Below are 14,357 nucleotides of genomic sequence, written 5' to 3' on the forward strand. Positions count from 1 at the left end.
ATATCGTGGTCGTTGATATCAGCGTCGTCGAGGACGCGCTACGTGCTGATAAATCCCCGTGGACGCTAGGATACGCAACGACAATACATTCCTCGCAGGGACTGACTATCACGGATACAATTGTTTGGATGGTTGATAATCGCATCGAATGGTCGAATCTAGTCTATCTTGCAGTGTCCAGAGTACGAAGGATAAATCAGCTTCGAAGAATTGTTATTGACGGAGTCAGTGACGCAGTCAGTGACGGAGTCACCATCGATGCAAGCGTCATTGATAGAAAACTCTCGGGTTACCGCCAACAGGATAAAAAAAAACAGCGGCGTTTTGATATTGATGCCGAATTAATAATTGCGTTACGACAACAACAGAATAATCACTGCGCGAGTTGCAATTGTATAATGAGTTGGCGCTATTCGGATAAAGACGCTCGCCAATTTACCGTGGACAGGATCGATAACAGTCTCGGTCATGTCAAAAACAATGTGAGGTTGACATGTCTTGAGTGCAATAGACGCAACGGCGCTAGTTAAGACCACGCGGGGGTAATTGAGTATCGTCAGGTATCACTTGTAGTTGCTCGCGTGTAAATCCGCGCCGAGGAGCAGTTGAATCCAGTCTATAGATCGGTGGTCTACCAGTTGATCGTGTTATCGTTGATATGTTATGTGTGGTAACACTCCAGATAGGATCAGTAGCTCTTTTTTTACCGCCTTCAAGCTCTCCTGGTTCATACAGATATCTAACAGTGACATCGCCGAGAATCGGCTTGGAAACGCTATCTATTTTTGATCTTCCGGGTATATACTTTTCTTTAATCGCGTCGCTGGGCTTCATGTTGATTGCTCGGGTAATCTCGTTATTTAACGCGGCAATTACGCCTGGCAACCTTTTGACCCATTCACGAGATCGTTTTTCTTGGATGAATTCCTTCGCGTATTGATATCCAAATAACCGTTCAGCAACAGTCCGATTGAATCGTTCAACAATTGCCCGATCACGATGTAGCGCAGTATGACCTCGTCGTATCGCGACGCTATGATGTTTCAGCGTTGATAGAACAGCGCCGCGAAATTCACTACCGGGATCAACTTGTAATAGATTTGGCCAGCGCAGAGGACCTCTTCGATAAATTCTTTCAAACGCATCGGCTACTTCAGTTGCTGACTTTGTTTTTAACGGCTCCGCTTGTTTGTATCGACTCGCAACATCAACTACGGTTAGCGCGTATTTGTAACCGTTGTCATGCGGCAGAAATAGTATATCAGCCTGATGAACTTCATTAGGTACGCTGACATCAAAGCGCGAAAAGTTGATTTGTTTAGGCGGTGGTAGATAAATTTGCCATATAGCCTGTTTGGATAACCAATTAGCCGCAGTGGCCCTCGTTACTTTTGCAGCGCTTGCAAGCTTACCAATTGCGGCCTTCCCCTTCCAGTATCCTCTCGGAGAATAATAGATGGATTCCATATTGTTATTAATTACCAGCGCCCATCATTAATTTACCTTTCATAGCCGATTTTACCAACCATGAGGCCAATTTTTCTTTGACGGATTTATCAGGAATAGCATTTAACGCGTGAATTAATTTTACGTCCGCGATATGACGCTGTTGCAAATCGCTACTTTTGTAAGCAACATCATGAGCATGACACGCCTTATCGATAGCGTTTATTGGATACTCACCGGGTTTGGGCTGATTTTGATCATCGAGTCTGATATCTAATCGTGTTCCGGGGCCACAGTAGCTATATCCTGGAAGGTGCTTTTCTCCTGGATACTTTGCCCACGGTGTTCCGGGGAGTTTTGATAACCTGGCTGCAATATCACCTCCTCGCTTTTTTTTAAAACATCCCCGGGTTTAATAGAAATAAATCTAAATTTCTTTGTACCGCATTGTACACACTTGCCAGTAAGCGCCGATCTGTTATTTCTTGTTGTAACGGTTGTCATATCATTTGTGCCAGTACGCACTCTACACTTTACACAATATAGATCCATAATTTATGTATAGAGACATGAATATAATTGACTTTTCAGCGACTAAAACAAGAGAACCAGTTAAGCATGTTGCAGCGTTACCAAACTCGATCCGGATGATTATCATCGGACCATCTGGATCCGGCAAGACGCAATTGTTACTCAATTTAATAATGAGATGGATGAAGTGGGATAAGTTGTATTTAATCGCCCCTAGCGTAGATGATCAACGATGCTACGAGGTGTTGAAAGATTTCAACGAGAATGCATCAGCGATCGCTAAAAAAAATGTCATCGAGTTTATTACAGATATCAATGATGCACCAGGTATCGATGATATTGATGGCGACGTTAACAATCTAGTCGTGTACGATGATGTTATGTTAGACAATCAAAAAAACCCAGCTAGGATATTTTCCAGAGGCAGGCATAAAAACACTGACGTGATATATATCACTCAACGATACACTCAGATTCCAAAAGTAATCAGAGACAACTGTAATATTCTTGCTGTATTCAACGGCGTTGATACACACACGCTACGAAATATTTGGCAGACATGGTGCGGCGGTGACATGGACTTTAATGTTTTTCGAAACTTTTTTAGTCATGCTCAGTCGACCCCACATGGATTTGTAACGATAAATTTACATGATCCTCGGACACGATATCGTATCGGACTTGACCAAATATTCGGTTAAATTGTAACTAATTTTCATTGTAAATAACCACTTAGCAGCAGGGGGGGCGATGACATCGACGCGGTCGTCGATGTGCTTACCGGACGCTGACGACGCTGGGATCGGCGCGCAGAAGGTGTTAATTAAACCAAATGACGTTCCGGACAATTGTCGATTTGGCCCCTCGACGATGACAACGACGACGACGTCGTTTTTTTTTTACCAGGCGCTGACGACACCGGATCCGCTGAGTGCAGAAAGTACTAATTAAGACAAATGACGTTTGGACAAAATGTCGGATTCGCCCCCCCTGCTGCTATCTCTAGGTTTCTCTGACAGTATGCATGTCTGTCTCTTTGTCTGCCCGCCTGTCTATCTGTCTAAAAGAATGAATTCAGTGAACGAAGAAAGCTTAATTCTTTTAAGAAACCATCTTTTTCTAATTGCTGCTCGCTAAGGCAGTATCAGTCGTTACCCGTAATAGGTGCATATCTTTCCCAAAACTCTCTTACCTGTACTAGAAAACCATTTTCCAAAAGAGATTCTTTATTTCTGCTTATGTGTAATACACGGTTGTGTCATGTTGTCAGTAAATGATTTGATGTTAGGTCATTTTTTAAAAATAAAATAAAATAATGATATGGTATTGTATAACTGTAAAAATGGGGACATATTCCGTGAATAATGCTAATAATAACGTTCTGGATCGTAACACTGTTTTCACATAACCTTTTCATATATGTTCTACATCTACCCGGATCATTTTTACTAGAATTCGGAGGGTATAACTGAGATTGATATTGTTTTTAATGATAGTAGAGATTATTCTCGATCTCATTTTAATCGTGCTTTTGGTGGATATTTCGGGCTATTTGAGTCTTCATGCGGTATGCGATATACGTTACTATTTAGGTTTATACCCTAAATCGGATGACGGCATTTTAAATTTTGTATATGAAACAATATGTAAGATAGATTTGTCAAAATTCATTGATTTTTTTTTTCGTCCTGTCATTTAGGAAAAACAGGCGTACATAAGACTGGTACATAGATCATGACTCTACAGTATAATTACATAAGATACAGAGAAGGTTTACATTTGTAAAACACCACCAGCAGTTTGTTTCTTTTTGTGAATTCTATCATAAAAAATTCCATCATGTTCTCGCGTTCTTTGCACGAGCCGAGTAACGAATATCCAGATGCACTTTCGCGATGTCGTGATACCGCCAAGTTTGTTGTCCATGCAGTTTGACTGCAAAATAACTGAAATATACAGTAACACAATTAAGACATTTTAAATTTACATCTTTAAAAATGTAAATATTTTTAAATGTGGTGTTAGCGTTTATGCCGTTATATAAGGTAGACATTTTGAAAGAATTTTAAATGATGGAGAATGAATTTTAAATGAAGGATAAAATAGGGAGTTTCCACAATCTGTAGAGTGCGGTAGGTAAGTGTCAAGCTTTGTCATTCAACTTGACATTGTCACAACAGAGGATCCTAATTTTAATCCTTATCGACACAAACAATTAGACTGAGGCACTTTTCTAGCATGTTCTCACACTACTCCAATCTGTAGCGCAGCAAGCAGTCGGGTTTCAGTAAACGAACCAGACTTTTCAACACACACACAAAAAAATTCTTCCAGCCATGTCAGTCTTGATTGAATGAATTGCGTGCATTGTATGGAGCCATCTTGTTTCAAAGTGGCGTGATCCCCTAACAGAATTGAAGTGCTTATCACATGGATAGATCGAGCCAGGACTAGATTAGAAAGGGACGAACATCGGTTCTCATAAAATTAAATTTATTTACAAAGCAACAAATAAAAACAAATCAATAAAGCACAGATATGTACTACAAGAGCAAATTCTGATATATTTTGCGTTTATATCATGAGATTTCAAATATTAAACATTTTGTTATAATAGACAATTTGAGTCAAAATGAACATTTATTTTATTCTTAGCTCACTTATGCACAAGATGTTATTATTTCAATGAACGAAAAATATTTAACACAAAGTATTGAGAACTTTCCTTTGCAACTACTCCGTTTATATAACAGAAATGAGTCAACTTGTTTTTACAGGCAATTACTCTGTTCATATGACAGAAATATGTTTACGTTTCACATGCAATTACTCTGTGTATGCGTGTGTTATTGTGTGTGTGTGTCTATCTGTCTGTGTGATTTGGATTTCTAACAAAGCTTTAACAATTTTTCAGTCATATCGCAACGATGTCTGCATTGTGGCAGTTTATAGTGATGTCTAGCACTGGGGCATCACGCCACAGGCACGTAGCATCATGTCCCAACCAGTCATATTATCCTGACATCAGGCCGACCAGTCTCAACACTAACCTCTTAATGCTGATCGCCAAGTGAGGCAGCTGCAAGTACCAGATCACAACAGAATATGTCAAATTTTCTACATGTAATTACTCCATTCATATGACAGAAATGAGACAACTTTTTACATGTAATTACTCCGTTCACATGGCAGAAATGTGTCAACGTTTTCACATGTAATTTCTCCGTTATATGACAGAAATGTGTCAAATTTTCTACATGCAATTTATCCATTCATAGGACAAAATGTGTCAACGTTTTCACATGTAATTACTCCGTTCATATGACAGAAATGTGACAACTTTTATACATGCAATTACTTCATTCAAATGGTAGAAATGAATACACGTTCACTTTCAATTACAGAATGAAATGTCCTAGTCATGTACAAGGTGTGAAGATACCCTGTCCATATAGTATGCATGGGGTTATCCTGTCCATCTAACAAGTGTAAAGTTAACCTATCCACTTTACAATTGTAAGGTTACCCTGTCCACATAACGAGTGTAAGGCTATACCGTCGACAAAACTAAATATCAAACAGGAATTGCAGAAATAAAGAGCAATTCAAGTGATTATTAAAACATCTATTGAACTGGAAGATATTGGTTTATTACAAAACTTTACTCTTTGTGTCCATGCTCAAACATTAAAATCTGTATGTATTGATCAAAAGCATAACCCACAAATGAGTAACGCAGAAGAGACAACATCCAAGCAATGTTAGGGGAGGGGTAGCATCTCTGGTAGGGGGATAACAGTCGTGCTTCTTTTGGGGGTAGCTCGCCCACCTTTGGTCCCCACTTGGCACTCAGCTCTCGCCTGTGGCTCCAAGAAGCTGTGGCATGAGCAGCGGCCAGATCCCAGAAAACGGCTTCGACTGGCCGGCTAAACCAGGCTGAGGATAGCCGACGGGTCGTAAACCCTCGGTGAGTTAGGCTTTGTCTACCTTGCATGTGAAGACTGGATTCTGCAGCCTACGCGTAGGAGCCACCATCTGGTTAAAGGGCTGAAAGGCAAATCACAGCAAAGTGCCGTGGAACGCTAAGAGCTCGACGAGACACTAGGACGTCCTGGTTATCCACTGCACTCAACTCCGTCTCCGGCCAGTCCGACTTTGTCATGCTGCTGGACTCATATGCTTTTGGACGCGAGAGTGAGGTCGACGACCTGCGCTACTCTTCCTCACTGAAAACAAAGTCACCGCGCAAGTCACTCTTGTCATCCACCCATTCTATATCATTACCCGCTAAAGTTCTGTGGCGACAGGCAAGCAACGAAGAGGCAGGTGTGGGTACACTGACAGCTGTAGCCGCAAACATGCACGCAGGCGTCTCAGGCCATTAGGGTCGTACACCACTGACACGAAGCAGCAGTGGAGTCCGGCAACCCCCTGAGTGACTGACAAACCTCTTCAGGAATGCAATGCTCACCTCCTTGTCATGAGGAAGGGGCTAGAAAATGTACCCTAAACATTGCCTGTTCGAAACCTCCCTCACCAGCCTGCCGCGTCTGACGGAGACCCTAGTTCAGCGGTCGAAATACAAAGAAACTCATTAATACTAAACAGTCTCTCGTGGATGCCCTGGAAGATAGTCTGAAATCCAACCGTCTGGATAGTCTGAATGCGGAAACCTACTGGGAGGCATTGAGAGAGCTGGTCTACAGCAGAGCGTCGGAAATCCTAGGACCCTCAGCCAGAAAGCACCAAGTCTGGTTTGATCAAAACTGCGACAATATCAATCATTTGCGGATGAGAAACACCGCCTCCATCAAACCTACCTCAACAACCCCAAGCCCACCTCCAAGAAAGATGCGTACTACAATATACGCAGAACCTACAGCGGAAACTCCGTCATATGCGAGACACGTGGCTGAGCAACAAAGCTGATGAGATCCAGAGCTACGCAGTCAGGCATGACATGAAGAACTTCTACAACGCCATGAAAGAAGTGTATGAACTTACATCCTCTGGATCATCCGCCACCCCAGCTCAGCGTAGACGGAACACACTAATTAATGACAAAGAGATTTTTGTTCAACGTTGGGCTGAACACTTTGACAGTGTCCTGAATCCTCCTTCATCCATCAACGATCAAGCAATCAGTCGTCTCCCCCAATTACCCATCAACGAAGCACTGGATAACCTTCCAACCTTGCTGGAGACACAGAAAGCGATATGTGTGCTCTCCAGTGGCAAAGCCTCTGGCTAGACTCCATCCCAGCTGAAGTCTACAAGAAAGTAGCACAGCCCTGATAGAAAGGCTCCAGCAACTGTTTTTACTGATGTGGCAGCAAGAGACGATCCCCCAGGAATTCAAAGACGCTTCCACAATCCACCTGTATAAGTGCAAAGAGAACCGCCAGGCCTGCAACAACCCCAGGGGTATATTCTTGCTCTCAATCGCAGGAAAGATACTCACCAGAATCCTACTGAACCACCTCACTACGCACTTTGACCAGGGACTTCTGCCAGAAAGCCAGTGTGGATCCTGGAAAGAACGTCGGACCATCGACATGATGTTTGCTGCGAGGCAGCTACAAGAGAAACGTCAAGAGTAAAACACCGACCTTTTCTTCATCTACGTCGACTTGACAAAGGCCTTTGCTACTGTAAGCAGAGAAGGCTTGTGGAAGGTAATGGCCAAGTACGGATGGCCTAGGACATTTATATTCATGGTGCAGTATTTCCACGACGGCATGCAGGCATGAGTCCAGGACAATGGAAAGACATCTGAGCCACACCCAGTAACCAATGGCATCAAGCAGGGTTGTGTTCTGGCTCCGACACTGTTCAGTCTATTGTTCTCCGCCATGCAGACGAATGCTTTCAGAGACGGGGATGTTGGAGTCGGCATCAGGTACTGTATAGATGGAAAACTGTTCAACCCCAGGAGGCTTCAAGCGAAAACCCAGGTTACGACAGACACCATCAGGGAATTCTTATTTGCTAATGACTGCGCCCACAATGATGGTTCAGAAGCCGACTTGCAACGCAGCGTTGACAAGTTCTCCAGCGCCTACACAACCTTCGATCTCACCATCAGTACCAAGAAGATTGAAGTCCTGCATCAGCCGGCCCCTGGAAAGCCCTATGTTGAGTCCAACATCACCGTCAATGGCCAAAAACTCAACGTAGTGAACCACTTCACCTACCTTGGCAGCACACTGTCAAAGAGCGTCACTATTGACGATGAGGTGAACATCCGCATTGTCAGAGCCGGCGCAACTTTCGTCATACTGTATGACAACGTCTGGAATAGAAGAGGCATCAGCATCCAGACTAAACTAAAGCTCTACATGGCAGTTGTGCTCCCCACACTAATTTACGCATTCGAAAGGTGGACGGTGTACCAACGCCAGCTTGGAAGCTGAACCACTTTCACACCACGTCTCAGGAAAATCCTCAACATCAAGTGACAGGACAAGGTTCCAGACACTGATGTACTCCCTCAAGAAGGCTTCCCCAGCATCCACACCATCCTGATGCAGTCCCCGCTACGCTGGGCTGGACATGTTGTACGTATGCCAGACCACCGGCTGCCTAGGAGACTCTTCTGTGGCCAGCTAAAGCAAGGACAGCGATCCCACGGAGGTCAGAATAAACGCTTCAACGACAATCTTAAAGCTGCATTGAAAGCGCTCAATATAATCCCTGATTCCTGGGAGCAAACAGCAAGCGATCGAGTCACTTGGCATTCCTCCGTGCACCAAGACTCCAAGTTGTGCGAATCTTGGATGACAGCAACTGCAGAGCTGAAGAGGCAAGCCAGAAAAGCGCATGCCATCACCCCTCCGTGAGAGGTCCCACTCATCCGTTTTCCCTTATGCAAACAAACAAGGATTGGCATCATCAGCCACCTGCGCACGCACAGAACAGAACCAGCCCCTTCAACCCTCGGATGACTAGAGTGGTCCTCGTCGACTCGACGGACGAGCAACAACAACAGCTTATCAAAACTACAGAATGGAGACAAAGACAGCGTTCATTAACATAATAAATTCTTGCTTTTACAGTGATGATAAATACAGACTCCAAGTCAGATGGGTCGGAATGTTGATCAGTATCAGATGTGCGAACTAAGTAGAATGTGTTTCTAACGCTTCAATATCTGATCGTTTAAAATCCTTTAAACTAAAACTACCATATACACTCATGTATCTTGTCTCAATGATAATCAATATGTATACAATAAATTGGAGGGAAATGTTAAGCATTAATATGACGGTATGCATTAGGTCATATTAAGGATAGCATGCGTATTGGGGATGGCATGCATTATATCATATTGGGGATGGCATGCATAATGGGGATATATACGTATTGGGGAGGGCATGCATTTTCTCATAATCATCAGATGAAACTTATCAATAGGTGCATCAGAAATTTATAGAAAGAAGTGGCCATTCAATGTCAAACTTCAAACCTATAATCATCTAGCGAAAGAAGATATTCTTACATTTATCTCGAAATTTGAGGCCGTGGCTGATCATGCCAAATGGGGTGAAGAAATGAAAACCCTGCAACTGAGAACGCTGTTTACAGACGATGCAAGAGTGGTAACATAGCAGACAAGCGAGGGCTATGTTAAGCCAAGATAGGCCCTGATAAATACTTTTGGGAAACGACCTCCCCAATATTTTAACCAGTTAGTTAGCATAAGAAGGGATGCTAAGCTTACACCCAGAGGTCTGATGGCACGTATAGCGCAGTATTTGATACGGTTCATTGATAGTCGTGACCCACATATATGTTTAGCAGATGAGCACTTCTTGAAGGCTCTCCCGCCAGTGCAGGCCCAGTGGATACCGCGCAATAAGGGCAATGGGTCTGTTGTCGACATCGCTGTGAACCACGTTTTGCCCATCAATGACAGTAAGTTCGACCCTAAGCATAGCCAGCATCAAGCAAATAACCAACCATCAAGTTCACCTCAATCCAAGAAAACTGTTTTGATAGAAAAATCCTATGGAGACAGAAAGTGCTATAAATGTCACCAAAAGGATCATGTTTTGCGTGATTGTCCCAGCAGAAATAAACAAAATCAAGCAACCTGCTTTGTCCAGAATAACATTGGTGAACGGATAATAAATGTGATGGGAACAGTGATCAACAAGGAATTATTGTTTGTTAAAGATACAGGTGCAGACATGACCTTGATACGTGAGGACCTGGTCGATAAGTCACGTATCCTTCAAGGGCAGAACCTGACACTCTACACTGCCATTGGACAGTCTTTTGAGGCTAAATTAGCCATAGTAGAATAAGACACGCCACACTACAAGAGTCATATCCAGGTTGGACTGGTATATGACTTGGCAGCACGCGCGCTGCTGCGTATGGACATTCTACGTAGAAAAAGGGGACTATGGTAGTAACAATGAACCACGTAAGGACACGGAAAGTGGAAGCTGAAGAAAGTGAAAGAAGAATAATAGAATGTGGGGTCCTATCCCATGAACTGGACGACGTGCATCTGGATATGCTATTTTCGGATGAAGATAGTGATCTTTATCCTGATGAGGACGAGGATGACATCCATCGTGAAGATGAGGCTCATGACAAGAACCTGTCGTTTGATCAGCTGCACATTCTCAGGTTCAAAGGAATGACAGCTCGTTGGCTGGTGTGAGAGAAAAGGCCATACCATCTGAAAGTGAAGCTTAAGGCGTGGACAATGCATTTTTCTGTGAACATGGAATTTTAAAACAGAAGTGGAGGTCAGCGGATGGAGAAAAATATGTAATCCAATTAGTTTTGCCAAAGCAGTTACGTCAAGCAGTGGTGGAGTTGGCACATGATAGACCTCTTGCTGGTCATTTAGGAAGGGAGGAAACGAAGGCAAAAATAACAACCGCGTTTTATTGGCCAGGAATGTTTTGGGATTTTTATAGGTACTGCCAGGTCTGTGACATCTGTCAAAAGACAGCAAGGAGAACAGGGGAGGAGAAAGATCCAATGGTGTGTCCAACAATTGTATCTGACCCTTTTGTTAAGATTGCGATGGATATCGTTGGCCCACTAAAGCGCACAAAAGCAAGGAACAAATATATACTAGCCATCGTAGATGAAGTCACCCGGCATCCGGAAGCAATTCCTTTGAAGGAAAATGAGGCCCAAACAGTGACCAACGCTTTAATTGGCATATTTAGTCTGGTTGGTATACCTACGATTATCCTAACAGACCAAGGGATCAACTTTACAAGTACTCTTCTAAAAGAACTCTACAACATGTTGAACATCAAGGGGATAACAGCCTCTCCTTACAGGCGAAAGTCCAATGGAAAGGTCGAAAGATTTAATGGCACACTCAAAGCTGTCTTGAAGAAACTGTCTTCCACAAACGGTGAAGAGTAGGATGTGATGCTGCATTACGCACTGTTTTGCTATAGGGATTTGTTGTTGTTGTGGGGTTTAACGCCATTTTTCAGCACACGATAGGCTATACATGCCGGCCAGTATTATTGGTGGAGGAAGAACCCGGGAAGACCCGAAAAGAACCACCGACCCACGAGAAGCTACTGGCAAGCTTTCTCACATACCCATATTGGCTGAATCCGAGAGTCGAACCGGCGCAGACAGAGGTGAGATGGCAGTGATCCGTAACAGAGAGCGCTTTAGACCACTCGGCCACTCGGGGCCCCTGCTATAGGGAGGTATCACATGAAGCTACTGGGTTTTCGCCTTTTGAGTAGCTGCATGGTTGGCCAGTAAGAGGGCCGATGGAGATTCTTAAGGATCTATTCACCGGTGCGGATGCGACACAGAAGTCAGTTGTAGAACACGTGCTTTCGATTCGTCATATATCGGTTGATGTAAGTGAGTTAGTGAAAGAAAATCTGACAGAGTGTCAGAAGAAAGTTAAATCATGGTACGACAAAAATGCTACCAAACGGGAATTTAGGCCGGGAGATGAAGTTCTGGTTTTGCTTCCATCCACTGCATAGAAGATGAAAGCTCTCTGAAAGGGACCTTATCGTATCATTCGTAAAGTCAATGACGTTAATTACAAGATTAGTATTAGTGGTAGGCGAGAACACGTAACCTACCATTGTAACCTCTTACGTCAGTACAAGAGAGCTGTACTGCTATCAGCAACTGTGTGTGATGAGTTTGATGAAGGAGGACGGATTGACTTCCCACTGGCCGATATGGAGAGTTTTTTGACAAGATCAGTCTTAATGACAGACTGATGAAAAAATGCGAGAACAGTTGAGAAAATTGTGCTCTGAATTTGAAGACGTGCTAACTTCAAAATAAGGCAAAACCAACTTGATCACTCACAACATTCCAACAACAACAGACATTCCGAGCATGCAGAAACCCTATCGTGTCCCCCATGCAAAAAGGGCTGACGTCAGAGCTATAGTAGACGAAATGTTACAGCAAGAATTGATAAGACCATCTACAAGGCCATGGAGTTCACCAACTGTACTTGTTCAAAAGAAAGATGGAAGTCTGCGACTTTGTGTTGATTACAGAAAATTTAACAACATCACACTCTTTGATGCCTATCCTACACCAAGGATAGCAGATCCTTTTGAGAAGTTGGGAAATGCAAAATATATTGGGAAACTCGACATGACCAAAGGTTACTGGCAGATAACTCTGTCTAAAGAATCGCAGGGGAAATCTGCTTTTGTGACACAATTTGGACTTAATGAATTCACTGTTATGCTTTTCGGGTTGAAAACTTTACCTGCTACATTTTCGCGCATGATGGACTTGTTGCTGTCCAAATTACGTGATGTTGCATCTTACTTTCATGAAATCATAATTTACTGTGAGACCACATTCAGGATCTACGAGCAGTCTTGGAGAGAATGACAACTACACCTTCCAAGTGTGACATTGGAAAAGATATATTCTTGGTCACATTGATGGTGGAGGACAAATTACACCAGACAACGGCAAAGTCAAAGCTATTTTTGACTTCCCACTCCCTACAACAGAGAAAGAGGTTCGATCCCTTCTAGGAATGGTAGGCTAGTATAGAAAATTCATCAAGAATTACGCTCATCTCTTGGCTCCGCTTTGTATCTTGCAAGGAAGGGACAGCCAAATTGTGTTACATTGGATGAGACAGCTGTTGAGTCATTAAGTGACCTGAAGAATGTACTTGAAAGGCACCTATCTTGATCAACCCTGTTTTTGAACGCCCATTTATAATGCAGACGGATGCAAGTGATATGAGCATTGGAGCCGTTTTAAGTCAGTACAATGACAATAAGGACAAACATACTATAGCGTATGTTTGCCTCAAACTATTGCCCAGGGAGCAGAATTATTCTACAATTGTGAAAGAATGCCTTGCGATAGTATGGGCGATATAATCTCTTCACTACTACTTGTGTGGTGCTCCATTCAGTGTCGAAACTAACCATAACCCACTACCCTGAATAAGCCAAAACAAAGGAAAAAACCAACGGCTTCTGAGATAGTACCTGAGTATGCAACCATACGAGTTCACGATCAAACACCGTCGGGGAACAGAGAATGCAAATGCTGATGGATTGTCACATGTTGGAGTCGAAGACTATGTGTTTTAGTGTTCTTTCTTGTTGGACGTATCTGAATTAAGACGCATATGATGATGTGTATTATATAGCTTGTGTACTATTTAAGTACTTTCGTAATGCAGATCAGTTTGATTTTAAGTGACTCAAAAATGTTTGTTTTAGATGTTGTCTGTTGTTGTTGTTGTTGTGGGGTTTAACGCCATTTTTCAGCACACGATAGGCTATACATGGCGGCCAGTATTAATGGTGGAGGAAGAACCCGGGAAAACCCCAGAAAGAAACACCGACCCACGAGAAGCTACTGGCATGCTTTCTCACATAACTACATTGGCTGAATCCGAGACTCGAACCCACGCAGACAGAGGTGAGATGGCAGTGATCCGTAACGGAGAGCGCTTTAGACCACTCGGCCACTCGGGGCCCCAGATGTTGTGCTAAATGTGATATTCGGAATATGGAAATATTTAGCGAGTCACTGAATGCTTGTACTGTATATTATTTGATAGAATTCTAACTGATAGTGCGATGCTAGAACTTTTAAATTTCATAAAGTAAGGTAATTGCATAGAACTGTGTACAGCCAAACAGTGACTCTTCAATCTTGCTTAGCCATCCTTTATAATTATATTCGAAAACTAAAGTTTTTTCTTAAGGAGGAAGGTGTTGCTGTCATATTAATGCTTAACATTTCCCTCCAATTTATTGTATACATATTGATTATCATTAATACAAGAGACATGGGTGTATATGGTAATTTTAGTTTAAAAGATTTTAAGCTGTCAGATATGATAATGTCAGAAACAAATTTTACATAGTTTCCAC

General features: G+C 42.8%; 1 protein-coding gene across 1 annotated transcript; it reads left to right on the forward strand.

The window, feature by feature from the left end:
* The first annotated feature begins 7,829 nt into the window (after positions 1-7,829).
* Positions 7,830-8,390, forward strand: LOC149808491 (uncharacterized). Its single transcript, XM_089969526.1, has one exon. The coding sequence runs from the start codon at positions 7,830-7,832 to the stop codon at positions 8,388-8,390; it is 561 nt and encodes a 186-aa protein (XP_089825652.1).
* The last annotated feature ends 5,967 nt before the right edge of the window (positions 8,391-14,357 follow it).

Source organism: Sinohyriopsis cumingii, chromosome 1 (assembly GCF_028554795.1).
Source record: "Sinohyriopsis cumingii isolate HCF-2022 chromosome 1, ASM2855479v2, whole genome shotgun sequence".
NCBI lineage: Eukaryota > Metazoa > Mollusca > Bivalvia > Unionida > Unionidae > Sinohyriopsis > Sinohyriopsis cumingii.